Genomic DNA, 27,531 nt, shown 5'->3' with positions numbered 1-27,531 from the left:
TGTTCCTGTCATCTTAGCCAATCTGACAGGTGACACTTCTATGTCTTTAATTGTCCCTCTCTGCCTGTAATCATCTTTTCTGTTGTTAAAATGTAAGAACAAAAGAAAACCTTCTGAAGTTGCAAAGTATTCTTTTCCATTCACAGATTAATTTATAGAACTATGAGGTGCCATAGGAGAAAGAACACACTGGAAAGAATCAGAATTGTGCGTGAATACCATTTCTGCTATTAAGTTGTGTGACAATTCAAATCCAAACAATAAACACTTATTAAGCATCTGTATATGAATAAGGTACTATGCTAAATGCCAGAGATACAAAGGAAAAAAAAAAAAAACCAATAAATGAATACCTATGTTAGCCCCATGATAGATGGGGTTACAAAGACAAAGATGAAGTAATTCTTCTTTGTAAGAAGCTTACCTTCTAATACAGGAAACAAGAAGTACACTAATAAATATTTCATTTTATAATATATATATTATGAAATATATAATGTGCTGCTACTCTGTTGTTTCTCAGTTGTGTCTGATACTTCATGACCCCACTTGGGATGTTCTTGGCAAAATACTGGCATGGTTTGCCATTTCCTTCTCCAACTCATTTTACAGATGAGTAAACTGAGGCAAAGTTAGATGACTTGCCCAGGATCACATAGCTAGTAAGTGTCTGAGGCCAGATCTGAACTCAGGAAGATGAGTTTTCCAGACTTGAGGCCCAGGGTTTAGTGTACTCTGTCATCCAGCAACTTGAATGTATATAATATATAAACACACACATTTGTAATATATAGAATGTATTGCACCATACATAATATATGTGTGCATGTGTAGTAACATACATACACAATATAATAAATGTAAAGTAAATATACATACATATATGCTTATGTGTGTATATTTATATATAGTTACATATATACATATGTGTGTATACATATATGTAAAAGGAAATTTGGGAAAGAGGGCATGAACAGTTGGAAGGTATTAGAAAAAGGCTCACATATTAAATAGTATGAGTGTGGGGGTTTTTTTGTTTGTTTGTTTGGTTTTTTGCTGAGGCAATTGGGGTTAAGTGATTTGCCCAGGGTCTCACTGATAGGAAGTATTAAATGTCTGAGGCCAGATATGAACTCAGGTTTTCCTGACTTCAGGACTGGGGCTCTATCCACTGTGCCACCTAGCTGCCCCGAGTATGTCTTAAAGAAAGAAAAGAACTCTGAGTCAGAGAATCCATTTGTAAATAATCATTTTCTAAATTTAGTAAACACATCAATTTATTTTAATAAATCTATTTTTATTCATTAGATTTGCCTAAATTAGTATACAGATGCTATCCCATAAACAAAGTAATTACAATCATTGAATTTAAAGGTAAAAGGTCCTTTTGGTATCATTTTATCCAAACTTGTTTTTTAGATAACTGAGGTTCAGAAGAATGAATGACTTGTTCAAGGCCATAAAGCAAATAAATAATAAAGACATAATCTAATGCCAAATCCTTTAAATCCATATTCAATACTTTTATCCACATACTATCTATCTCATCGTAATAAGTAAGCTAAATCAGTATTTATTAGTAGAAGACCTGCTTTAATAAATGGTCAAGAAAGATTCATATAGGATGTGGCCATCTTCAGCAATGAGATGAACTAAATCAGTTTCAATAGAGCAGTAATGAACTGAACCAGCTACACCCAGCAAAAGAACTCTGGGAGATGACTATGAACCACTACATAGAATTCCCAATCCCTATATTTTTGTCGGCCTACATTTCTGATTTCCTTCACAGACTAATTGTACACTATTTTAAAGTCTGATTCTTTTTGAAGAGCAAAATAACTGTTTGGACATGTATACATATATTATAGTTAATTTATACTTTAACATATTTAACATGTATTGGTCAATCTTCCATCTGGGGGAGGGGGTAGGGAGAAGAAGGGGAAAAATTGGAACAAAAGGTTTGACAATGGTCAATGCTGCAAAATTACCCATGCATATATCTGGTAAATAAAAAGCTATTAAAAAAAAGAAGAAGAAGAAAGAAGAAGAAGAAGAAGAAAGAAGAAGAAAGAAGGAGAAAGAAGAAGAAGAAGAAGAAGAAGAAGAAGAAGAAGAAGAAGAAGAAGAAGAAGAAGAAGAAGAAGAAGAAGAAGAAGAAGAAGAAGAAGAAGAAGAAGAAGAAGAAGAAGAAGAAGAAGAAGAAGAAGAAGGAAGAAGAAGAAGAAGAAAGATTCAGATATTGAAAACAGAGGCTAAATAATTGGTAATGAACTCTTTACAGTCATTATTTATTTCTAAAATTTGTATAATATGTCTGTTCTATTAAGCAGGTAAATAATCTCTTCATAATCTTGCTTATAGAATTCATTTGCTCAAGACTACTTCTAAAAGGGCAAATGCAATCACTGAGGGCTTTTTTCTTCTTTTACTTCAATATGTTCCCCATTGATTTCTATCTCATATCTCTTCTATTCTAATCCATCCTGAAAAAGCAGAAGTTTTGTAACAAAAGAAACATGGTGAGATGATTACTAGGAGAGACTGGAGGCTTAGGTTCCACAAGCTCAGGTGAAAGTTTATCTATCAGTGTTGAAGGGCCTGGAGATAGACTCTGAATTTCAGGAGGGATTGAGATGATCAGGCATAAAGCCAAATTAAAAATTGCTGGGAAATGTCATAAAGGCTTAATGAATACTTGTTGAGTGATTAGTACAGCACTTAAGATTTATGAAGCTTTTTAACAGATTCTCATTGGATCCTTACAAGCCTGTGAAGTCAGTGCTATTATCCACGAATTTTAGAAATTAGGAAACTGAGGCTTAGGGCAAATATATTCTACTGTTTAGATGTACAAGGCCCCCCAAAATAGTGGATAATGTGTACATATATTTATGTGCACATATGTATATATGTATGTTTGTATATATATCTATATCTATATATCTATATCTATATATACATATATATATGCACAAAAGACGCAGATATATATTATCTGGGTTTATTCCTTTCCCACATACATATATACATACATACATATATGCAGGTATATATCATACGAGTATGAGTTTCTTCCTCTCTCCCAAAATAAGACTCATACATGTGTACATACTTCAGTGATACTTTAAGATAGTGATACTTTTGTCAGTGTGAGTACTCACACTTTTAGTTATACTGAAACTTATCTATGCTGCTTTTTTATTTTTATAAATTTAATTTTTTACCCATTTTAGGCAAAGTTTTGTTCATATAGCATATATGGCATATAAGATGAATAAAATAAGGAACTTTTCCCCACGATCCTTGGCTCCATTAGAAAAAATTAGCTGTGGATAAACATCGAATACAATACAACAGAAGTCAGTGTTAAGATTAAGAGATAAACCAGTGATACTTTCATGCTTTTTTGTCCCAAAAAAATCTATGATCTTCCTGATACAGTTATTTCCCACAATGATGCAGGTTGTAATCCATTTATGCCTTATGAGCCTGTGTGGCTGTTCACCCATAAATTCACTAAAGAAAGTCCATTCAGTGTACTGGAGTGGGAATAAGAGCTGAATCTTCTTTCTCTCTGATATCCTGGGAAAACATGAGCTATTTGTAGTTATTCTATACTACTTATCAAAGTCTAGAAAATAGGCGTGCTATGTCCATTTAGTTTTTTCCTGTGGAGATAATTATTCCAAACTCTTTTCATGCTTCTTGATTCATTTAGGAAGCTCCAAATTCTTTCAGGCCTTAATGCAATTAATACAAAGTCATACATCAGAAGGAGTGTCTGGAGGACCCTTATTAACAATAGGAATTTCTTTTTTTATTTGTAACATATTGGACTTCATCCATGAAGGTCAAGCATCTTTGGAAAATACAGACCTCCTTTATTTCATGGTTTGCTTGATATTAGTGACTGGAGTATAACATAATGGATTTTTTTTCTCTGTTGTTATGTCTTTCAAGGTATCTTGCATGATTCTTCTATATAAAATTTATTAGAGGAGTGTTCTAAAAGTAGAATTTTTGCTTCAATACAACAAAAACTTTTTTTTTAACAAATACTTTTAAAAACTCAACTAACAAACATTGTGAGGTTTTGCATACAAAATATAAAATAATCTGGAGGCGTACCAACAACTTAGGAAAGTTCCGAACTATGTGTGTGTATATATTATCCAGCCAGACCTACAGAAGAAATTGACAGTTTTGTGGAAAACAAAGCTGGAATAATTGCATTGCTAGCTCCTAGTAATTATTAAATGAAGAAAAGAAATCCAATATAGTTTTCATATTAACAATTAAAATTCAACAATACCTCAAAATGTTCCTTGATAATGAAGGCATTTCCAATTTTAACCTTGATACCTTCATAATCCCCAACATCGCTGATACAGATAGCATACCACTTAACAAATAAAAAAAAAAAGAAAGAAAACAAGTGTAAGTATAGCTTTAGAAATACTACTTTTGACATAATGGTTCAAAATTTAGACCTCAAAAAACATTTCACTTCAAGGACAGAGTCCTTATATTGAATCCTTTTTTTTCATTGCTGTTTATTTCTGTAATTAGGTACTTTGGAAACTCCATAGCAGCTCATCCCTGCTTATGATTAATAAGGAATTACCTTCTTAGATTTTGTTCTGAGTAATAGAACTCTGATCGTTATCTTTTAGTTTCATAGAATTTAACTCCTCTTTAGAATAGATTTACTTCTTATCATAACATTCATTCTCTCATTAGTTATTCATTCACTAGAATTGATTTCTACTGTTGAAAATATACTCGTCCAATAGCACATAAGTATTGAGAGGCCTCTGTGATTATTTGGTTTATGAGAGAAGGCCAAATAACCATCCTTTTATTAATTATTCATCAGCCATAATTAATGAAATGATTGTTAATTACCTAGAAATTTTATCTCAAATTTTTCATATGTCACACATTCTAAGTATCTTACCTTGTGAGCTGCAGAACTTGATTCATTTTTTTCAAGTGCTTTTTTTGCATATGCAAAAGCTTCATATACCAGCCGTTTCTTATCTTCTGCAGAGGTAGTACTAAGTTGAGATATATCTCGGGATGCCCGTGCCAGACGCCATAGCAACTCTGCATCCTCACTAAATTTGAAATATATTATGGAACCTCACTTATATTCATTTATCTTCCATGATTAGAGTTCATTACCATAAATCAATTCTGTCCTTCTGCTCAGTTACTGAAGTATTATAAATATGCTGCAAGTATATAATACTTTTTGAAGAATGTTATCAGAGCTGAATTCACAAAGCACCTGCGTAATTTATTCTTTAAACTTACATTTTTGAAAAACATTTTATTAAATTTGTAATTCCAATCAATAGTCTATAAAAAGTTTTCTGAATAAAATCTATTATCAACCTAATCGCAAAATACAGTCTATATATAACTTAACAAACTGGTGCTTAATTTTCAGAGGCAATATTAGGTAAAAGATTACACTATTTCCTATGAAATAACTATAAATTTATAAACTAGAAACCATAAATGAAAGAATTTGAGAAAATGAAGGATAATTTAGTTAAATACTTTATAATATTAATCTTTTTATTTGTAACGTTTTATTTTAGTTATATTTTGTATAATTCAAGGACTCTGGCATAAACTTTTTTTTCTTTTTTTTTTTTTTTTTGCCAAGGCAATTGAGATTAAGTGAGTGACTTGCCCAGAGTCACACAGCTAGGATGTGCTAAGTATCTGAGGCCAGATTCAGGACTGTTGTGAGATCTACTGCGCTATCTAACTTCCCTGGCATAAACTTTTTTATAATAGTATTAGTCAGTTATATTATTATTGAGGTAAATAATCTAGTTAATCAGGCTATTTGTTGATGAAGATGAAATCTTCTAGAAGGAACTATAACTTTATCTAAAGTAAATATTAATTACTTACTTTTAAAGAAATAATAGCTTCATTTCAAACAAATGGGAATTAGACTTTTTGTTTTAAGAAAAGGGAACAAAAATAAATTCTATTTGTTTTTTAAAATACATTGCACAACATTGTGAACTCTTAAACTTTGAAATCATTTTGTATGATAAATAGGAACAGTGACATTTCAACATATAAACAGATTCAGCAGAATACCAACCTTCTATAAACTAGAGATAATCAGGTAAATATAGCAATTTTGCTTCAAAAAGATCTTCTTTTTTAAGAAAGTATCACCCTATCCATGATCACTCTGAACTCTGACTAGCCTATTACTTCCTAAATGACTTCTCTATCTCTCAGGATAGCAAAACCCTCACCTCAAAGGGCTCTTCCCCCAATGACTAAGTGCTTAAACTATTCATGCTTACAGTCAAGATTTCCAGGATAATTTCCCCAAACTCTCCTTTTCATCTCCTTTTCAGATGTATTCCCTTTTTAGAATAAAGTAAACTACCTGGAGGTAGGGACCAGCTTTCTTCTTGTTTGCATTTGTATTCCCCAACACCTAAGCATGCTTTTTCTATCTATATAAGATAGAGATACTACACCATGAACAAAGCTTCCAACCATTAAAAAAAAATTATCTGATTTGAAATATATGATACAAGTCATTAAGAAACTCCCCAAAATTCAAAGAGTCATTTTATTTGTTAAAAGGCAAGATGTGAAAAAAAGATACAAGTCAGTCAAAAAACTTGGGCTACTGCATACCTTTGTTTATATTGGATTAACAAATGATAAAGCTTTTCTATTTCTCCACTTCCATACAGGTAATCTGCTTGTTCAAGGATTTCGTTAACTTCACAGCATGTGAGGGAAGAGAGAAACAATCGTTTTAGCTAAATTAAAGATACTAACAGTTATATCTAATAAAAAACAAACATCCACATATATAATACATATATATTTGTATCTAGCCATAGACATGGATATCCATTTATCTGTATCTGTGTATAAATATCCATATATTTACAACTATATGTAGATATCCACATATCTATACCTATACAAATACAGACATATAAAACTCCAAAACTTAATAAATTTGATTATTACACATTGTCATCATCTAAAAAAAACAAAAAACAAAAAAAAAAACATTTTATTCTGCTTTGGTTTCTGAGAAAAAAACAAAAGGCCATCCTTTTGTTAGTCAATTAGTAATTAAGACAAAAACATACTAACATTCTATTAAACAATATATCAGAAAAGACTTTAAAATGTGATGATAATGAAACAGCCTAATGAAAGTCAGTAACAATAATGAAAATTAATCCATGCTACCTTCAAACTTGTCTACTCTTATAATTATGATCATTGTTGATAACTCCCATTCTGATAAAATACAGAATATCAGAATAATACTTTTTTATATCATGTTAGCATGACTAATATCCATAAAGAGAAAACAAATGAAAGATGAAAACAGCCCTGAACTATGACATAAAATTATCTAAGTAATAAAGAAACCCAATATGTAATGAAAAACCAGTTAGTATACAAAATAGAAAAACCAAGACGGAGTTTTAGAAAAGGGCAAAAATTAAACACATAAAGAATTGACAAAATAAATTGTTCATAAAAATCATAGAAATATGATTTGTAATTATATGTCTGTCTATAAAAATGCAGTGTGAACTCAGGCTACTTGTCTTGTATATCTAGTGTTGAACTATACCTTAATGGTCTAATATTACATAGAAACTCTTTATATAGAAATTTTACTGTTTTCATTTAAAGTTAAATGAAGCTAAAAGCAAGCCAAAAACAAAAGGAAAAGAAAAGTTCTCCTATAAAGACTTTAAAATGGCTTTTAAAAATAATTTTATCATCCTTTATAGACTAATATAAGGATACTGACCTTCAGTTAAGGATGTGTATGTTTGAAATAATTTTTCCAGCACTGACGGCTGGATAGTAAATTTCTAAATTATTAAACCATTTTATGACCAAAAAATTTTTTCTAACATTGTTTAAATCTAAAGTGATTGAGCAAGTAAACTGTGGCCAAGTAACTGAATGAAGCTAACTAAACCAATTCGACAAACATTTATCAAGTGTCTTCTGTATGCATAGTATTCTGGGGATATAAAGAGAAAAAATATCCTATAAGGGAATTAAACATTTACTTTTTTAGTCATATTCTCAAGTAGGAAGCCAGATGTAATTTTAAGGCCCAAATTTTATATTGTTTTGAACCTATCATTGGAAGGACAGTTTTTGAAAAGCAATAAAACACTATTTTACCATGAACTAAGGCTCTTTGTTTCTGTAAGAAATGTATATTAACCAAAATTTCAAACTCAATGTGACCAAAACTGACTTTAATCAGATTTCTCCCCTAAATCCATTCCTCCTTCAAGTTTCTCTTTTTCTATTGAGGATACTAGAATTCTTCAAATCACCCAGGTTTGTAATCTTAGAGTTGACCTACACACTTCCCTTTCCCTCACCTCCCAAAATCCAGTTTACCAAGTCATATTGATTCTACCACCATTCCTCAAAAACAAGCTTTTTCTTCCATTTAAACAGCTATCAGCATTTTGGAATTTATCACTTTCCACTTGGACAACTAGAGTAGCTTCTTTACAGTTCTCTCCCCTTATCAACCAATCTATCTTTTACTGTGCTACCAAATTATCTTTCTGAAGCACATACTATGTCTCATCTCTGCTCAAAAATCTTCACTAGATCCCAACTGTCTTTTTCAAACTATCCAATCTGGTATTCAAGGCCTTTTATAATTTGGCTCCAAAATACCTTTCTAGCATTATCACACATCACTCTTATTCATATGGGCTATATTCCAGGCCAATGGAATTACTATTACACTTCCCTAAATATATCATTTAATCTCTCACCTCCATACATTTCTACATTGTGCTGAACTGAATCTCCTACTTTTTACTGCTATCAAAATCCTCTTCCTTCAAATTCCAGGTCAGATGTTATCTCATAGATAGTCCCTTGTCTCTCTGCTGAGGACACCTACCTCATAGGTTTCAACATGGAACACTTGATCTAGATATTTCTTCCCAGCCCTGCTCCTTTCCTCTTCTGTTGCATTATACTTATTTTTACACAAGTTTTATCTCCATATCCACTAGAATCTATCTTTCCCAATAGAATGTTTGGTTCCTTGACAGAAGAGTACAATATTTCAGTTTTTTAGTCATCAGCACCTGGTGCAAATGGGCACTGCTTATTGAATTGTTGCAATGACTCAATACAATCTTTAACTTGTGTGCTCTATCTTATAAAAAACTATTTAAAGGTACATAAATGTAAATAAAATTTTCAAGTGTAAATATGTGTATCAAGATACATAGATAACTAAATATGCAGATATAAACAAATGAATACACACACACACACACACACACACACACACACACACACACACACACACACACATACACACACTCCTACAGGATTTTCCTGAAAACCTTCTTGAGCTCATAGATTCAATGATGAATATTTTAAAAAATAACGTGGCAGACTTAGTTTTAGAAATTTGCTATTATTATCATTTATTTTTAATCTGTTTCTCCATCAATCATGCAATTTCAAAAGACTGGGATTTAAGAACACAAAGCCTTTTATGATACTAGAGAACAGTCTTATTATCTTATGTTGAGCAATACTGGATTTCATTATGCTAAATGGGGATCATGTAAGATGATGGGTTACTTACTAATCATGTAGAATATTCTGTAATCCTTATTTTCCTGGGCACCAGTATACAAGAGAAGGATGATATTTTTTAAAACTTGAGCTATGAATTCCACATTCCACTGACTATGAGGCAATATGCAAAAATTTATGGAGAAATTTAGTCTATTATTTCAATTTATTATATGCACTTTTACTCCATACTCTCTTAAATCATTAATTTCTTAAATAATATAATTCAGAATCATGACATAAATGTAGTCTTTTAAAATATCATTTTTAAATTCTAAAATCTTTTCACAAAAGTCAAAAATGTACAGTTAATTAAAAAAATAAACTTACTATGGCTCTATAGACTTACATACTATGGTGGGAGCATGTGCGCCACTCCACATATCTGCAAATCAGGTGTTTTTTAAAACTTGCTTAATGTTCTGTGCTTTTCCTGAAAATATTTTAAAAATAAGCTACATTACTGACATAAAGAAACCATATTCTAAAAATGGACCAAGCTTCATATCAATTCATTTTAAAAACTAACATAAATAGAACTTCAGTTGTAATTTCACCTATTATATAGTGAAATTCTAAATTTGGTTACAAATCTGAGACACCTAAGAGATATTTCTTGAATATTTCCTCAAATCTTTGAAAAAATAAGCCCTAGTCTTTCTATCTGTACACAAACAAGTAAACTGTGGTTGTCTCATTTGAGGGGAAAACTGCATTCTTTCTGCCAAAGAACAGATTTCATTCCTGAAGGAATGTTAAATTTTGCTTTGTATACAACTGGCATGGTTCCATAATCACATTTCTGGGGTTCTTACCTAGGTGTTAAGAAGCAGAGTGACAGTGCTCTAAGTTTTTATATGGCTAATAAGAAAACACAAATGATCTACTGCAGATGCAGATTCCACATCTAAAATTCAGCAGTTTTGAGACCATGGGTTCCCTAGAAGTTCTAAAGTGGACAAAAACAATAAGTACCAGAACCTAATGAAGAAAGGGAAGTGATTCCTAAATAAATGCATCTTTAAAACGAAAAAAGAAGGTTCACCCACAGAAATGAATAGCTCCTCTCTTTTTTCAAGCATTATGGTATGCAACTGATTTTGTCTTGGTAGAACAGAAAAGAGTACTGGATTAGGAATATAGTAATTTGAATTCTATCTCACCATTAATTTAATATATTACCTCTCTAAAGTGCTTCTAGTACTAATAGCATATAATTGTACTTTATCTCCGTTCCCCCCCCAGGAGAGCTAATTTTCCTATATCTTAATTATGTAATAAAAATGTCATATGGTATTGTATTTGATCTTGGGCACTAAATTTTAAAAGATATGTTGATAAAATTGGGATAGTTGAAGAGAAAGATGTCTAAAATGATATGATATCTTGAAATCATATCAAATGGGAAATAATTGAAGAAATGAGGGATGTCAGAGCTTGGAGACTAATGACAAAATAGTTGTCTTCAAATATTCAAAAACTGTCAGGTAAAACAGTATATTCTATAAGGGAAGTGAGTATCCAATTTAAGAACTTAATAATTGATTTTAAACAATTAGTTTGAAATATGGAAAATAAATGTTAAAATAGAGGTTACATGACTTGTGAAGGCTGCTGTGCAGATTTCCACAGAGGGTGAGAGGTGGTGAGAATCTCTGTTAATTGTTGGCACCATCTAGTGGCAAAAATCAGCCAATGACTGATTTAAATTGTTTTATTCCTAGGCAAGAGAATTCACATTAAAACTATCTTAAATCTTAAATAAAACTTAATATTTAATTCATTTCTAAAAACTCCATACAAAAGAGTTTGAATTAATCTTGGTCGGGGACAAAACACCTTAAATTGATGTGACAGCATAAAAAAAGATAGAAATCTTTTTTTTTTTTTTTTTGTTACTAAGGAATTGCTTGCAGATTATCATGAAATTAGATACTAATTCCCAAAAGATATGAACAATAGGAATCATAAAATAAAGACAATGTTGGAGTAAGTTACTTTACAATGACTACAGGGAACAAGGAAAAATCAGTAAATATTGATTTGTGAAATTTATAGAATAATTGTTTTGAAAATTAAGATAATCAACAAATACCTATTTTATTTTCTATCTTTAACAATCAAAACTAATGGTTAGCACTATCTCATAGAAAATTAGATATGAATGATCTGACGTCTAATGAAAGAAAACTAGGATAATTAAATAATCATTATTCTAAACAGAATCATTTTCAAAACATTCAAGATATGTTTAAAGAGACTGTAGTAAAATATCAAAAATGATTTTTAAAACACACTGGAGAATATATAAAATTAAAATACATAAATACTGTAATTCATTTTATAGAATAATAAAAATGTTTATAAATATTACAATATTTTGAAAATCTAAAGATATTAAAATCTTTAACTATACTTTGTCATTAAAGAAATTTCTTTTTAAAACTATCATTCATATTCATTTAAAATATACTAATCTTTCATTTCATTTTCAAAATAGTTTATTTGGTCATCTACCCATTCATTATGCTAATATAATTATTTCTAGCCTGGGAATGAGACTGGAGTCACAAAAAGTTAATGAAGTTATAGTGAAAAGAGTAGTAGTTCTTCTATCAGCCAAATTGAAAAAGAAAAGCTGAACCTTTTAATCTTCTTAGATTTTAATTTTTTCTTCTGTAAAATGAGCATAAAATTCTAATCTCAGCTATTTCCCAGGACTGCTATGAAAAATTAAAGATAACATGATAGAATGGAAAACGCATAGGTGCAAGTACCGAGTTCAAATCCTTTAAGCAAGTCATTTAATCTTTTTTGGCCCTTGATTTCCTCATTTATGAAAATAAATGGATTTGATTTAATAATATCTAAATGATGATATTCTTATCTTCCTTTCCAGTATGATTATAAAAGGCTGTCCATCTCTCAGACAAATTGTTCACATATGATATACCAACTCAGTCCCCTGCACTTGTACTGCTTTCCTTCCTCACTTCCACCTTAGACTATCTAGCTTCTGTTAAAGCTCAACTTGTGTCCCCTTCTACATCAATAATATCAAACTCTGACAGAAACAAGGCTATTAAGGATTCCTGGAACCCACAAGATGACTTAGTTTTAAAGTATCATATTATCTATGTTTTATTGTATTTTTAATTTGTTAAATATTTCCCATTTCATTTAACTCTGGTGTTAGTGTTACTAACTGTGTTATGGGCCCATGGGCCAAGTGTCTGACACTTCTTTTCTATGTGAAGCTTTTATTTTATCCCCTCAGATGTTACTGCTTTCCCTTCCGAGTTATTTTGTATTTGTTATGTGCATATGGGAATGCTATCACATTGTGTATACATTGTCTCCTCAAAATTATTTAAGTTCCGTGAGAGCAGGGACTTTCTCTGTCCTTAGCACCTCATATAATCCCTGCCATAAGAGATATTTACTACTTATTGATTGCCTAATCAATCTCTAAGGACCCTTACAACTTTAATGCCTATATCTTATGACAATATTGTATACTATTTTTAAAATATCAAGTACTATAAAAATATATTACTAAATATTTGCCAAAGATTCTAGATCCAATCTATGACATAACAAAGACTGCTCTGGTGCTTTAGTGGCACTATATACCAATAGCAATAGAGAACCACTTAAAAGCATTAAAAAATGGAAAAGCATAATCATATCTGTGCCTTAGGAATATAAACTGATCAACAAGCATTTATTAAGCACCTTCTTCATGCTAGACACTGCAAATATCACTTTGTCGGTTGTACACAAGGTGAACTAAAAAGGGAAGAGACATTGGACAGAAGACCAATTGGGAGGTAGGGAAGGTGATGTACAATACTCTAGCCAAGAGCTCAGTAGTGCCTCACTTGGCTGTGCAAGTTGAGAGGGGATGGATAGAAAAGGGAGGTATAGTACAGAAAAAAGAGCATGAAATCTACACCAAAGGGCTTTAGTTCAAATACCTGTGATACTTACTCTACTTGGCCAAATCCTTTCAACTTTCCAGGTCTCAGTATCCTTACTTGTAAAATGAAGAAATTTAGCTATATGGTCTCTCTTACAGTTCTAATAAATGTATGATACATCTTTTCATACTGACAAGTCTTAGCAAATAAATGAGTGAAACAAGGCAGAAACAGAAGGGCTAAGAAAGACTGAGGTTGTAAATCTAGGTAACTAAAATGAGGGTGCAGTAGCCTAAAAAGAAAGGAGCACATCAGGAGAAATGAGTTTAGGTGGAGAATTTTAGACACATTGAATTTGAGAGGAACAACTAGATGGAGATAAACAACAGGCTATTAGTGATATGGGACTTGATCTCAGGAGAAAGATATATCCATATGAGATATATCTTCATGTAGATAACAGTTAAATGCATGGAAGCTGATCTCCAAGGGAGAAGAGCCCAAGGTAGACTCCTATATTGCATTCACCCATTGGGAGGGTCAAAGATGATAATCCAACAAAACAGACTGAGAAATCCAAGATAATCATTTTGGCAAACTGCCTTAAATTCCTTAACTACCACAACTTTTAGCAGGACTATGCTGCAAAACTAATGGATTAAAAGAAAATTATTTCTTCCCTTTCCTATCTACCCTATGTAGATGGGTTTCATGAATGACAGAAAATAAGGGGCATGGGTAATTAATCAATTAAAAAGAAACATGAATATTCAAAAGTTTATCATGGCTATCTAAAATATATATACTGACTCTGATTTGTTTACACAGTGGCTATTTGGCATTAAAAAATATAATCCATTGGATTTTTTTTTAACATTTTAATTACTTTTGTTCATTATAGTTTTATAAATACTTATATAGGTTGCCTGTAATTGTTATCCTCTGTTCAAAGCTCATGTTATTACACTTCTTTTTCTTCCTCCTTGAGTAGATCAAAAGGAGGACAATAGATGAGCTGGTAAGACAGACTTTTTATATGGCTTTAAGTAAGTACTATTAATCTGTTATTAAAGACAGCCCAAATTTGACAGAAACAAGACATATTCATCATGCCAGATCACTAAATTCATGAGAGCAGGAAATGGAAATGGTTGTTCTGTCCCTATTATATTTGTTTTACTAAATGTTATTTGGCAAAACAAAAACGTAACAAACACCTCAAACATTTTTTTAAAACCCATAATAATAAGTTGTTAAGATTCTGAACTAACACTTACCATTGACTTCAGCATGAACCACAGCAGACTGAGAAATCAGTTGGTAAATTTCAAAGCCCAAATAAGACAATGCTGAGATTATGGGGCCCCTTTTGAAAACTACAGCATTCCAAAGAATCTAAGGAAGCAAATGTTGTCAGTTATCAAACTACTACAAAATATGACTTGATATCCTTGACAAAAATTCTATTATTTTTCTCCTGTCTGTTTCCCGCCCCCTAAATAACACATCTTAAAGAAAATGGATAATCAAAGAATTACTTATTTTGACAAATTCTTTAGTAAAACAAATTTCATATCAACACAACATTTATTATCAAAGTTTTCTTCTCTTCCTGGACACAGCAACATCTAATAAAGTCTAGTGAATAAGGCTAGTTGCTGTGGGATAATCTTTTGTGAGATCTTGGGCTACATACATTAACTTATAAGGTTTTTATTTTATTTTATTTTTAATTGGGGAGAAGTTGTGATCTGTTTATGGAGATTACTCAAAGTAAAAAAAAAAAATAATAGCATGCTCACAAAATTACTGATCTGGAGCTGGACATTTTAAAGACCATCTAGTCTATTTTACAGCAGGCCTTCGGGACATGATACAGGGGATAGAACTGAGAACTAGGAAGCAAAAATGCCTTGTGCCTGGTCCATATATATAAGTAAACATCAGAGGTGGGGTTCTAGGTTTTCTGATTCCAGAGCCACTGCCCTTTCTACCACCCTGTGATGAAAATATTTAAAGAATTAGAAGCAAATAAATTCTGTTTACATACTTAGGAGTAGCCAGAGATCAAAAAAATTTGGTTTAAAAAATTCAGTATTTAATTAATTAGTTTTAAAAAGTTAACCATATCTCTGATGGAGAGAGGGAAGGTTCCATGGAATTTGTTTTAATATATCCAGTATCACCTGCCCTGTTTTAAAATAAATGACAGAGCCAGTAAAACACAACTAATCCAGAAATGTTCAAACTGGTGCCTCCACCAAATAAGCAAGCCAATATTCAGATTCACATTTGTATTTTGTCTTCTATAGCATAAGCATCTAAGTACAAAGTTCATCATGTTGTAACTACAGGTTATAACAATGCTTCCCCAATTATATACACACACACACATGCATAGAATTCGAATAATTTCCTCGCAATTCAAAGTTATTGAATAGCAGAATAAGGATTAAAATTCACATGCTTAGCTCCCAAGTCCTATATTCTTTCCATTAGTGTGTATGTGTAGGTGAGTATATATGCATACATGTATATAAGTAAAGATATAGGTATGTATATACTTTATTACAGCAAGGTGATGCAATGGAGTTCTGGGCTTGAAGTCAGGAAAACTCACCTTTCCCAATTTAAATCTTGCTTCAGACTTAACTAAGTGACCCTGGGCAAATTACTTGACTCTATTTGCCTCAGTTTCCTCATTTGTAAAATGAGGAAATGGCAAAACCATTCTAGTATCTTTGCTAAGAAAACCCCAAAGACTCAGATATGACTAAAACAAATGAACAGCAATATATAATATAGTTATCCCTTCCACATTCCAAAAGGTTATGAGCACAGCACTCCTACAACCTTGAAAATCTACGTAAAAATTTTTGGCCCTCCCTTCTTACCATAGGAGTCTGAATTCTTTTATGGGGTGTTTACAGTAATTTATTGTAACATCTGAATTGATTTTATAAAACAATACACATATATGTATGCATTTTTGAGTTTCAACTTCGTCTGTATTGTTTGCTGCCTTCACATGTTGTCAGAAGTAAATGGAAAAACACTTAAAATTTCCATCTAATTTCTTACACTGACCTATGAAATATTAAAATCATGATAGAGGAAGTCATAATGTGAAAGAGATAACTATATTACATATATATATATTATGTTCATATTATAGAGATTTATTATAATTCTAAAATAATATTATTATATACACTTATTTATTATAGAAACAACATATTTTATAACTTAAAACTGAGTTGTAGTAGAAAGAATACAGGACTTAGGAGCTAGAAAATTAATTTTAATTCTTAATTTAAATCTGACATTTAATAGCTTTGTTCCATAGGCAAGTCATTTACATTCTCTTAAGTATCAGTTTTCTCATCTGTAAAAATGAGATTAATACTAGCATTCTCTATCTTGTATAAAGTTGAACTTGTAAGACATAGCAAATGTGAGGACACCACATGGCAAATCTAAAAGTGCTAGACAGAAATAGCATTGGTATATATTCTCTACTTACTAAGTTCCTATGTGCCAAACACTTGTTGAGCACTGGAAAAATAGCTAGAAAAGCTCCTTTCCTCAAGGACCTTACATTCTACTGTTTTGACCTGGTTTTTCTAAGCTATGCTAGCAGAGAGCAAAGCGGAAGGTGCTATCAATAGAAAATGTACGGTATTATAATTTGCCTCAGTAAGTTCAGACTAATCATTAAAAAGTTGGCCAACAAACGATCAGTTTTTTTTTCATCATTACAATTCACAAGTACCATTTATTAAAGTATAAAGGAGTTACAATATATATTACTGGGGAAAATAACCACATCAATCAAAACCATAGTTTTTAAAGTATCCTATTAAAGATAAATACCTTTATATGAACATACATATACATACAACTTACTATTTCATTTATTTTCATAATGGTTTACAACTAAGAAATAAATATTTGATGCTTGGAATACAACATGAGCAAATTTCACAATCAATCATGAAAAATATCAGCAGTACAAGAAATATATCACTGAGCTGTCACTTAACTTCTCTAGACTTTAGTAAATAGTATAAAGAACTGTTCATAATTTAATATTCAACAGCAATATGAATAACATCTTTAAATTAAATAATAAAAACAAGCTCACTGATTTATAAGCATTAAACTTTGTATTTTGGCAAATATTAGAGGTTTTCAATAAGCACAATGAATTGTTATTTGATCACTATTATGATTATCAAAAATTAAGTGACAATGCCTAGTAAAGAAAATCTTATTCTTTAGCATATATGTGTGTGTGTGTTGCTAATGAAAGAGTCCAAAAAAACAAATAAATAGGCTCAGATAGCTCAACATATCATCCCTGATGCTTTCTAGTACTTCGCCATAAAGATGGGAAAGTTCCTCTTTACTGCTTTATATTCTTTATCATGAATGATCCAATTTAGAATAGAGGATATAAAAAATAACTACAGTACCAATCCAGAAAAAAAGGGTATAAGAAATTTATTATAAGTGTGAAGAGCACACTTCTACTAAAAGGGTCAAAGAATAATGGAGTCATCAAGTGCTTTGATAAATTTCAAACTGGGGTATACATTCCAGACATGGGATGAGAGGAGAGAAGATGTAGCTTAAACAAAGGCACAGACACAGAATAGGACAAAAGGAAAACAGGTGACAATGAGTAAGTGGTGGAAAGGGAATAATACGAGATAGGCTAAAAAGAAAAATTTAAGGTAGATGGTAGAGGGCCTTGAATATCAGGGTCTGGGATTTATATTTACTTAATAGACAATGGGAAGTTATTGAAAGTTTATGAGAGGGAAGTAAGTTACATGTTAGAAAGATTCCTTAGGCAGCAGTGTGAAGGATGAATTAGAGGAGAGATAGATGAGTGATAGGAAAACCAGTTAAGAGGCTATTATAATAGTTTGGAGGAGAAAAGCAAATGCTAATGGTTGGTCATTCTGGAAACCAATTTGAAACTATGCCCAAAGGATTATCAAACTATGCATTCGCTTAGATTCAGCAGTGTCTCTATTAGACTTGTATCCCAAAAGGAAAAGGACCTACATGTGCAAAAATGTTTATAGCAGCCCTTTTGGTAGTGGCTGGTTGCTGTGTAGGGGAGGGATATTAAGGAGGGAGAAAAATTTGGAACATAAGGTTTTGCAAAGGTAAATGTTGAAAACTATCTTTTCATGTATTTGGAAAAATTAAAAGCTATTATAAAAATACTAAAGGTGGATTACAGAAATAATATGACTTAGTAACTATCTGGACAAATGGTTGAGGTGGTAATGTTTACAAACACTTAACAGTGTAACACTTTAATAAATGTCTGCTGAAAATTAAAATAACTTTTGAGATGCCACCTCATACTTATGATTGTATAATATGACAGAAAAGGAAGACAATAAATGTTGGAGAAAATGTAGGAAAACTGGGACCCAAATGCATTGATGGTGGAGATGTGAAATGATTCAAAAATTCTGCAAAGAAATTTGGAACTGTTGTAAAATTTGATTTAGTTACAAAATTGATCCAACAATTACTAGGTCCATATTTCAAAGAGATCATTAAAAAGGGAAAAAATCTACATGGACAAAAATATTTATAGCAGCTCTTTTTGTGGTGGCAAAAAAATTGGATAAATTTAGAGGATGCCTATCAATTGGGAAATGGCTGAATAAGCTATGGTATATAATGGAACAGTATTGTACTATAAGAAATAATAAGCAGGCAGATTTCAGTAAAACAAGGAAAGATTTGCATGAACAGATGCTAGTTGAAATGAGCAGAGTAAGAGTTAGGTAAAATACAGTACACAGAGTAATACTGTTTGATCATCATCTATGATAGATTTAGCTGTTTTCAGCAATGTAAAGATCCAAGACAATTCCAAAAGATTCATGATGAAAAATGTTAAACACATCCACAGAAAGAATTGAATTGAGTACGAATACAGATTGAAGCATACTATTTTCACTTATTTTTTTTTCATGGTTTTTTTTTTCCTTTTTGTTCTACTTCTTTCATAACATGAGTCATGTTATGAAATGTTTGACATGACTGAACAGGTATAATCTGTATCAGATTGCTTGCCATCTTGGGAAAGGAAAAAAATTTGGAATTCAAAATCTTTGAAAAAAAATTAATATTGAAAACTGTCTTTATATCTAATTGGAAAATGAAATATTATTAAATAATTTTAAAGCAAATAAATAACTGTCTGCTGAACTGAACAGAGTGAGACTGGGGCTTAGCACAAAAAGAAATTCCATGGGAAATAGATAAAATGAAATAGAGATTAAATATATACTGATTGTTGAAAACTGTGTTTTTGATAAAGCTTGATTACAAGGGCACTACAAAGAGAAAATAAACCTGGACCAAAACCTTTTGGGAAAAGGGGCAAAGCAAATGAGGAATTGGGGAAGGCAGAAAATATAAGATGGACTTTCTACCCATGGAATTTCCATGTCAAAGGTGAACAAATATATGGACAGGCAATTATGCAAGCTGGAGCGGGGAGGGGGGGGTACGTTATGTAATTTTAAAATGAGGATTATAATTAATTATATAAATATCCCTTCTAATTAGAAAAGAGCCTTTATTAGCACCTGCTATGTCAGGCATTGTGAATGAGCATAGGTATAAACAAAGAAATGTAAAAGAGTCCCTATTTTTTAGTTGTTTGATGGTGGAGATAATATGCTCATAAGCTACATACAAAGGATACATGAAAAACAAGCTATTACATTTATGAGGTCTTGGAAAAGGCTTCTTTAGAAGGCAGGATTTTAGCTGAAGACTTGAGGCTTCTTGCTTTGAAGAAAGCAAGGGAAGCCAAGAAAAAAGAGGGAGAAAATTTGAAGTACTAAAACTCATAGAATCAGGAAATGTAATATCTTGGGGAGGTACAGCCAGGAAGCTACTGCCAACAGATCAAAGAGTGTGTGGAGGAGAATAAGAGTCAAGAAAACTGGAAAAGCAGATGGGACTGGATTGTGGATGACTGAATGCATAGGATTTTATATCTGATCAGTACGGATAGGGAGTTTTTTGAGTGGTTGAGGTGACATGGTCAGACTTGTACTTATGCTCACTTAGACCAGGGGTTCTCAAACTACGGCCCTCGGGCCAGATGTGGCCGCTAAGGACGTTTATGCGCCCGGCCGGTTATGGCAAATGGGCTGAGGGACGGAGACAGAGTGTGAGTTCTTGTTTTTACTATAATCCGGCCTCCCACAGTCTAAGGGACAGTGAACTGGCCTCTGTTTAAAAAGTTTGAGGACACTGACTTAGCTGAGTAGAAGATAAATGAACTGGAGTGGAGAGAGATTTATAGCAAGTAGACCCATCAGGAACAGTCCAGATATAAAATAACAAGGGCCTGGACAAGTGAGGTAGCACTGTCAAAGGAAAGAAAGGGCTGTAAGCAAGAGAGTTCATGAATGCCATGAAAACAAACCGGGTATGAGGAGGGGAGAGAGGGAAGATGCAGGACAATTCGAGATTGTGAGCTCTGTGACTGGGAGGAAGAGGTGCCCTTAATAACAGTAAATACGAAGTTGGAAAGAGGGAAAGGTTTAGGAGAAAAGATGAGTTCAATTTTGGACATGTTGAGTCTAAGATGACAATGGGACACTGTTCAACAGGCAGCTGGATATGTGAGACTACAAGTTAGGAGAAAGGGTAAAAGATTCGAGAATTATCACTATAACTTCACCATGACAACTGAGTCTGTGGAGAAGAGAGCCAATCACAAGGCAGAAGCTACAAGGCTTACTGTTTAGATACAGGGATTGTGAAAGTAAAGGAACTGAGGATGACCAGCAAAACTGCACGAGGTGTGCCGAGCAGAACAGACCTTCTCTCCCTGACTGCGTGATGAATAAATTCATGGCACGTTTTTTATCCTTTTGTCTAAGAGACTAAGACTCCCGGGTGTATAACGAGTGGGCAGCTAGAAGTCTGGGAAGACGGAAGGGAAGAGATTGGGAGTTATGGGAAGAGAGGTGATGGCCGAAGCCAGAATTGGGAATAGATGGGACTGTCAAGGACAAAACTGCAGAAGGAATGGGGGTTCAGGATAGAAGCCGGGGCACACCCATGCTTAAGATGCCAAAAGATGAGGAGCCGGCCAGTGAAGTGAAAATGAAATAGTTAAAATAAAAATAGTTAAAAGGAAATGAAGAGCAACAAAGCCCAGGGAAGAGGATTTTTAAAAAAGGAAAAGAGGTTGGCCAACAGCATCAAGGCCTGCCAAGCACAACCTGCATGTGGTGACGGGTCATTCAGGACTTCAGAAGGAACAGCTGCACAGAACGTGGAGAACCACGATCGCAAGGAATCGGAAGGCCGGTCAGAAGGATGGCATCAAACGGAATACATGACCTCTAAGTTACAATGCATAAGCCAGAGACGATATAGAACACTGGGTATTCCGGAATGGCACGAGCGCTATTTCCCAATTTCGATGGGCTGCGGATGATGCAAGCAGAGAGTCAACAAAACACGGTTTCTGATCTTTGGCTTCAGGTCCTAAGCCGCCAGCAAAGCCTATCCAGAACTTAGGGAAGCGGAGGCCTCCGAGTGCACGGGGCGGCTCCGAAAGGGAAAGGGAGCAGGCGTTTGGGTTGGCACAGCATCTGCACCGGTTATCTCCTCTGCTCCTCACAATCCTCCCGGGCTATTATTACCCCCATTGTACAGAGGAGGAAACTGAGGCCAACAGAGTGACTTCCCCCCCGAAGACGAGGCTCGTGGGAGGCTGGGGCGGGATCCAAACCCGGTTCTTCCAAACCCGTCTCCCACCTTCTCCCCACGCTTCAGCAGCCCATCTCCCGAGCCACCCTCGCCGGGACCTCGGACACCCACCCCGGGAGAGGCGGCGGAAATACCTCGCTGCCACCTAGCCAAAGGCTGGGACCGCCCCGCCGCCCGCAGCCCGCAGCCCGGATTCCCGGCGGAACCCGGAGCCCCGAGCGAAGGTGCGGGAGAAGCCAGCGGAGCCGCGCCGCCAACGCCATCGCCGGGAATACGCCGCGGGCCGAGCCGCCAGGAGGGAGTCCGGTCCTCGGCCCCGCCCCTCAAAGGGCCAGAGGGAGCTAAGCGGAGCAGGTGCGGCCTAGGAAGTGCCGCGAGGGGAAACAGCGGCCAGGCCCCGGTCGTTCCGGCCCCACGGCGGAGACCAGTGAGCGGCACCTTCCCGGGAAGGCCCCGCCCCCAGCGCCCCGCGAACCCGGAGCATGCGCAGACGCATGCCCTTCGCTCTGGGGGCTGGCATTGTTGCTTTTGGTCTTTCTTAAAAAGTGGGACAAGAAGGCAGTGTACCGTGTACAAAGTCAAGAGCGTGTTTGTGGGAAAAACAGCTGGATCTACAGCTACTCTGAAGGACTAATGATGAAAAATGTTAAAAATAATTCACTGTGACTGATACAGACTGAAGAATACTTGTTCTGACTTTATTTTTCTTGAGGCTTTGTTTTTTTGGGAAGAGAGGAGAATTTATATTTTCTTTCACAGCATGACTTTTATGGCAATGTTTTGCATAACTTCTTTTTTCTTAAATTGAACTAAATACAAAATAAGAAAAAAACAATAGAAAAAAAAAAAAGAAAAGAAAAAAATAATCATGTGTCCAAGCAGAACATCAGGAAGGATTCAAAATATCCATTTCAAAAAAGTATATCGATAATAGAAGAAATTATATTCATGAGTGTCCATCTTCGCTTCCTTGTAGGCCATTCTTTTATTCTCTGCGGAGTATTTTTTACTTTATTCTTTTTCCCCTTTCATCCCCCAGGCAGACTACAATTCAGCACAGAACATATACATACTTTAATCTACATATGTAGGCCCACATATACTCACACACATACATCCATATATATACGTGCATTTACCTATATGTAAACATGCATCTAAAACAGTAATATACATATACATATTGACATATACTGTAGATTTCTCTCTTGATCTTTAGGTTTGACTTTGTCTAAGATCCATGATTAGTAGTCCTACTTTTTTTTTCTAGTAAATTCTACACCGGAGCCATGATGCAGTGCTTCTGTATATCTTTTATTTCCTAAACCTCTTCTACTTTAATTCTGCTCCTTAACTTGTCTTGCTATTATTTAACCTCCCCCCCATCCGTGGACCCCTGCCTTATCATCTTCCCTCACCCTTCCTTCTTTACACTATTCCCATTAATTTATGCACCTTATATCACTGATTAAAAACACTCTTTTGTACGCCTAGCTTATTTTATGTTACTCTTTTTCCCATCTTTATTCCTTGCCTATTATCTACATACCTTGCCCTACTACCATTAATACTCTTCTGTAGACCACCTGTTCCTTTATCTCTTGCCTTTATCTCTTTTCCTTTATCCCACTGTCATCAATCTCCACATCCTTCTAGACCCCATCTTATCCTATTCCCTCTTTTTACCCCTCCTCAATTATTTCTTTATAGATTTTGGAGAGTGCCACATCCTTCTTGGTACATGTGTAATGTTACTTATTTAACCCATTCCTGATATGAGTAGGTTTTCAGAACTAAAAGCTCTCTCCCACCCTCGATTCCTCTGTCTATTCTTGCTCTGCAGTTTTTATTTTTTAGAGTCAGATCATACTCCCCTCTGCCCCAATCTTTCTTTTGAGCTACCCAATTACTGATGTCAATCCTAAAGACATGCTATACATTTCCATGTATAAAATATAAACAATTCAGCCTTTTCAGTTCCTTGAAATTAATCTTTGATATTGGCTCTTATACACTAAATTTTCTATTAAGTTCGGATTTGGTTGGAAATCCTGAAAATCTGCAAGTTTGTTGAATGTCCATTTTTTTAATTCAATATTATAGATAATTTTGCTGGATATGATATTTTTGACCATACGCCTAGTTCTTTTGATTGCTGATATATACAATTCCAGGACTTACAGTCTTTTATGGCTGCTCAGAAGTCCTGTACAATTTTAATTGTAGCTCCAGCATATTTGAATTGTTTTGTTTTGTTTTGTTTTGTTTCTTGCAAAATTTTCTCTTTGATCTAGGGGTTTCGAAATTTGGCAATACTATTCCTATGTATTTTCCACAAAGGGTTTATTTGAGGTAGTGATCAGTAGATTTTTTTTTTCTATTTCTACTTTCCCTTCATATCACTTTGGACAATTTTCTTGGATTATTTCTTGCATTATTGTGTCAAGGTTGTTTTTTGACTGGTCACAGCTTTCAGGGATTTCAATTATTCTTATATTTTCTCTTCTTGATCTGTTCTCCAGATCTGTTGTTTTTCTTATTTTCATATTCTGTTCTATTTTGTTCTATTTTTCATTCTTTATATTTTATTTTGTTATTTCTCTTATAACTTCACTGGCTTCCCCTTGCCCAATTCTAATTTTCAGAGTTATTTTCTTCTTTAGACTCTATTTTTCCTTTTCTAGTTGATTAACTTTTTTCCATAATCTTGTTTTTCTTGGATTTTTTTTAGTTTTTCCTCAGTGCTTATCATTTGATTTTTAAATTCTTTTTTGAGTTCTTCTATAAATTCTCTCTGGGAAAGGAGCTGTTTACCATTTTCTCTTTGGGATAGGAGAAGCTCTTTTTACTTCAGTATCCTTCTCTGAAAATGAACCTCGATCATCCCTATTGCCTTAGCAAGTTTCTATAGTAAAGATTTTTTTTTAAGCTGGTTAATTTTTTTTTTTTTAAATGAGAAGTATAGGTATAAGCCTTGCTAATCATGGGGTGGGGAGATGGTGCTCTAGTTTCACTTCATCTCTCCCCTCTGACTTAGGACCCCAAACCTAAAGTTCCCCTCTCCTGCAAGTGCTGGCAGCCAACAGCATCCCTGCCCCACTGCCTCTGTACTCACTGGGTGCTGCTTCCTTCTCACCCAGGGCCCCAGCTCTACAGCACAGCTGGGCCTGGTATTCAGGTACCCTTTATCTTGGAAAAGAAGAAAAATGCATCCTTACTTCAATATAATCCAATGCATTGTAGTGTATTTAAAAACACTATTCTGTGAAGTGCCTTCCCCAATTATTTATCTTGACCTTGCTAAGGTCAAGCTAAGATTCCCTCAGTCTTCTCAGACTCAGACCCCAGCTCACATGAAGTTAGGGAAGTGAAAATGTCTGTGGTTCCTGCTGACCAACAGAGTTCAGCTCATCCAGGGGTTCCCACTTGGTATCAGTGGGGAGCTAGCCCAAAGGATTTTGCACTTCCTTTAGATTAATCCCTAGCCTGGGAGCTTTCTAGATATATTCTTGGGTCGTATTGGGAAGACTCCTGTTCTGCCCAAGTCTTCTTGATTTTTCACCAGTCTATATTCGCCCTGAAGTGCAAATTTGTTCTATATTGGGGGGAAATCTGGAAAGTTTGAAATCTACTAATCTACTCCACCATCTTCCCAAAATCCTCCCTGTTTTGCATAACTTCACATGCACCTTCTCAGTGAGAAAGGGGAAAAAATCTAGAACGCAAAGTTTAAAAGAATTTTTATTATATGTAACTGGGGAAAATAAAAGTGAAACAAGGCAAAAAGAAGAGGGACTGGTTTTTTGTTGTTTTGTTTTGTTGCCTTATTTCCCCAGCACTTGGCACAGTGCCTTAAACATAGTAGACCTTTAATAAATGCTGATTGGCTTGTTAACTGACTCCAGGCCAGGTGATCTATGGGTTCCAAGTCTGTTGTGCAAGAATTTCCTTCTAGTGCACAGAAAAACCTGGCAGGTGCCCCAAATTCTATCTTATGTACAACTAGACTCAAGTGCCCTGGCAACAATAACCACAGATAATAGTGCTTTAAAGGTTACAAAGAGCATTGCATTCTTTAGGGCAGGGGTATTTAACCGGGGGTGGGGGGGTGTCCAGGATACCTCTGACAGTCTAGTGACATCTGTATTAACTTTTCACAATCAACATTTATTAAGTATTCACTGGGAAGTTAGATGGATGCTGAACTGAATAGAGTACTGAATCTGGAGTCCAGAAGATGAGTTCAAATTCTACCTCAGACACTTTCTAACTGTACGACCCTGGACAAGTCACTTAGCCCTATTTGCCTCAGTTTCCTCATCTGTAAAATGTTCTGGAAAAGGAAATGGTAAACCACTCCAGTATCCTTCCAAAGAAAACCTCAGATAGGGTCACAAAGAATCAGACAATTCAAGAACAATAAGCATTATGTTTCAGGCATTGTGCTAATCTCCTGGCAATGAAAAAAGAGGAAAAAAACAGTCTCTGCTTTCAAGGAATTTATAATCTAATTGGAGAGGCAACATGGAAGCATACACAAAGCAAGGTCAAGATAAATAATTGGGGAAGGCACTTCACAGAATAGTGTTTTTAAATACACTACAATGCATTGGATTATATTGAAGTAAGGATGCATTTTTCTTCTTTTCCAAGATAAAGGGTACCTGAAATCTATGGAAATCTATGAGAAATGGATATTTCTCTCATGTTTAATGACTAATTATTGTTTTAGGTCTGAGGTTTCTCCCCTTTTTTTCTTTCTCATCCAGAAACCAACCATAATGGGAAATCTGTCCTAAAGATTTACCCAGGACAAGATCTAATCAGACAGTTAAACAAATTCCAAGTTTGGGGCTAATGTCTTTATTCTAATATGGAAATTGAAGTCTCTTTGACCCTGATTTGAGTGATCTAGTCACCTACCCTAAAATCTTCATTTTAAAATAGCCCATATCTTCCATTGTGTTAATCAATCCATTGTGATTCCTCAGAAACATCCACTCTTTGAAGGGCAAATAAAATATGACCCCACAGCCACTAGGGATTTTTGTCTGAGAGATTGACAAATGACCTTATTAACAAAATAATTAAATTATCCAGAAATCATGTCTCCTGAAGCATTTTAACTGCCACATCAGGGGCCTTTAATCTTAGGTTAAGTCTCCAGTCTTAGAGGATA

At 34.2% G+C, this 27,531-nt stretch overlaps 1 protein-coding gene across 1 annotated transcript in view; it reads right to left on the bottom strand.

Annotated features, from left to right (window-relative positions):
* RMDN1 (regulator of microtubule dynamics 1) overlaps nt 1-22,825 on the bottom strand; it is a 32,148-nt gene extending 9,323 nt beyond the window's left edge. The window contains exons 1-5 of the mRNA XM_074270149.1: nt 22,487-22,825; nt 14,858-14,975; nt 6,688-6,775; nt 4,964-5,123; nt 4,319-4,408 (exon numbers count right to left, since the gene is read on the bottom strand). Coding sequence (XP_074126250.1) covers nt 4,319-4,408; nt 4,964-5,123; nt 6,688-6,775; nt 14,858-14,975; nt 22,487-22,615 — 585 coding nt within the window. The 5' untranslated portion in view covers nt 22,616-22,825. The remainder of the gene's footprint in view (nt 1-4,318; nt 4,409-4,963; nt 5,124-6,687; nt 6,776-14,857; nt 14,976-22,486) is intronic.
* Nucleotides 22,826-27,531: the final 4,706 nt, after the last annotated feature.

Source organism: Sminthopsis crassicaudata, chromosome 1 (genome assembly GCF_048593235.1).
Source record: "Sminthopsis crassicaudata isolate SCR6 chromosome 1, ASM4859323v1, whole genome shotgun sequence".
NCBI classification, from domain to species: domain Eukaryota; kingdom Metazoa; phylum Chordata; class Mammalia; order Dasyuromorphia; family Dasyuridae; genus Sminthopsis; species Sminthopsis crassicaudata.
This window is presented reverse-complemented; position numbering and strand designations above follow the sequence as displayed.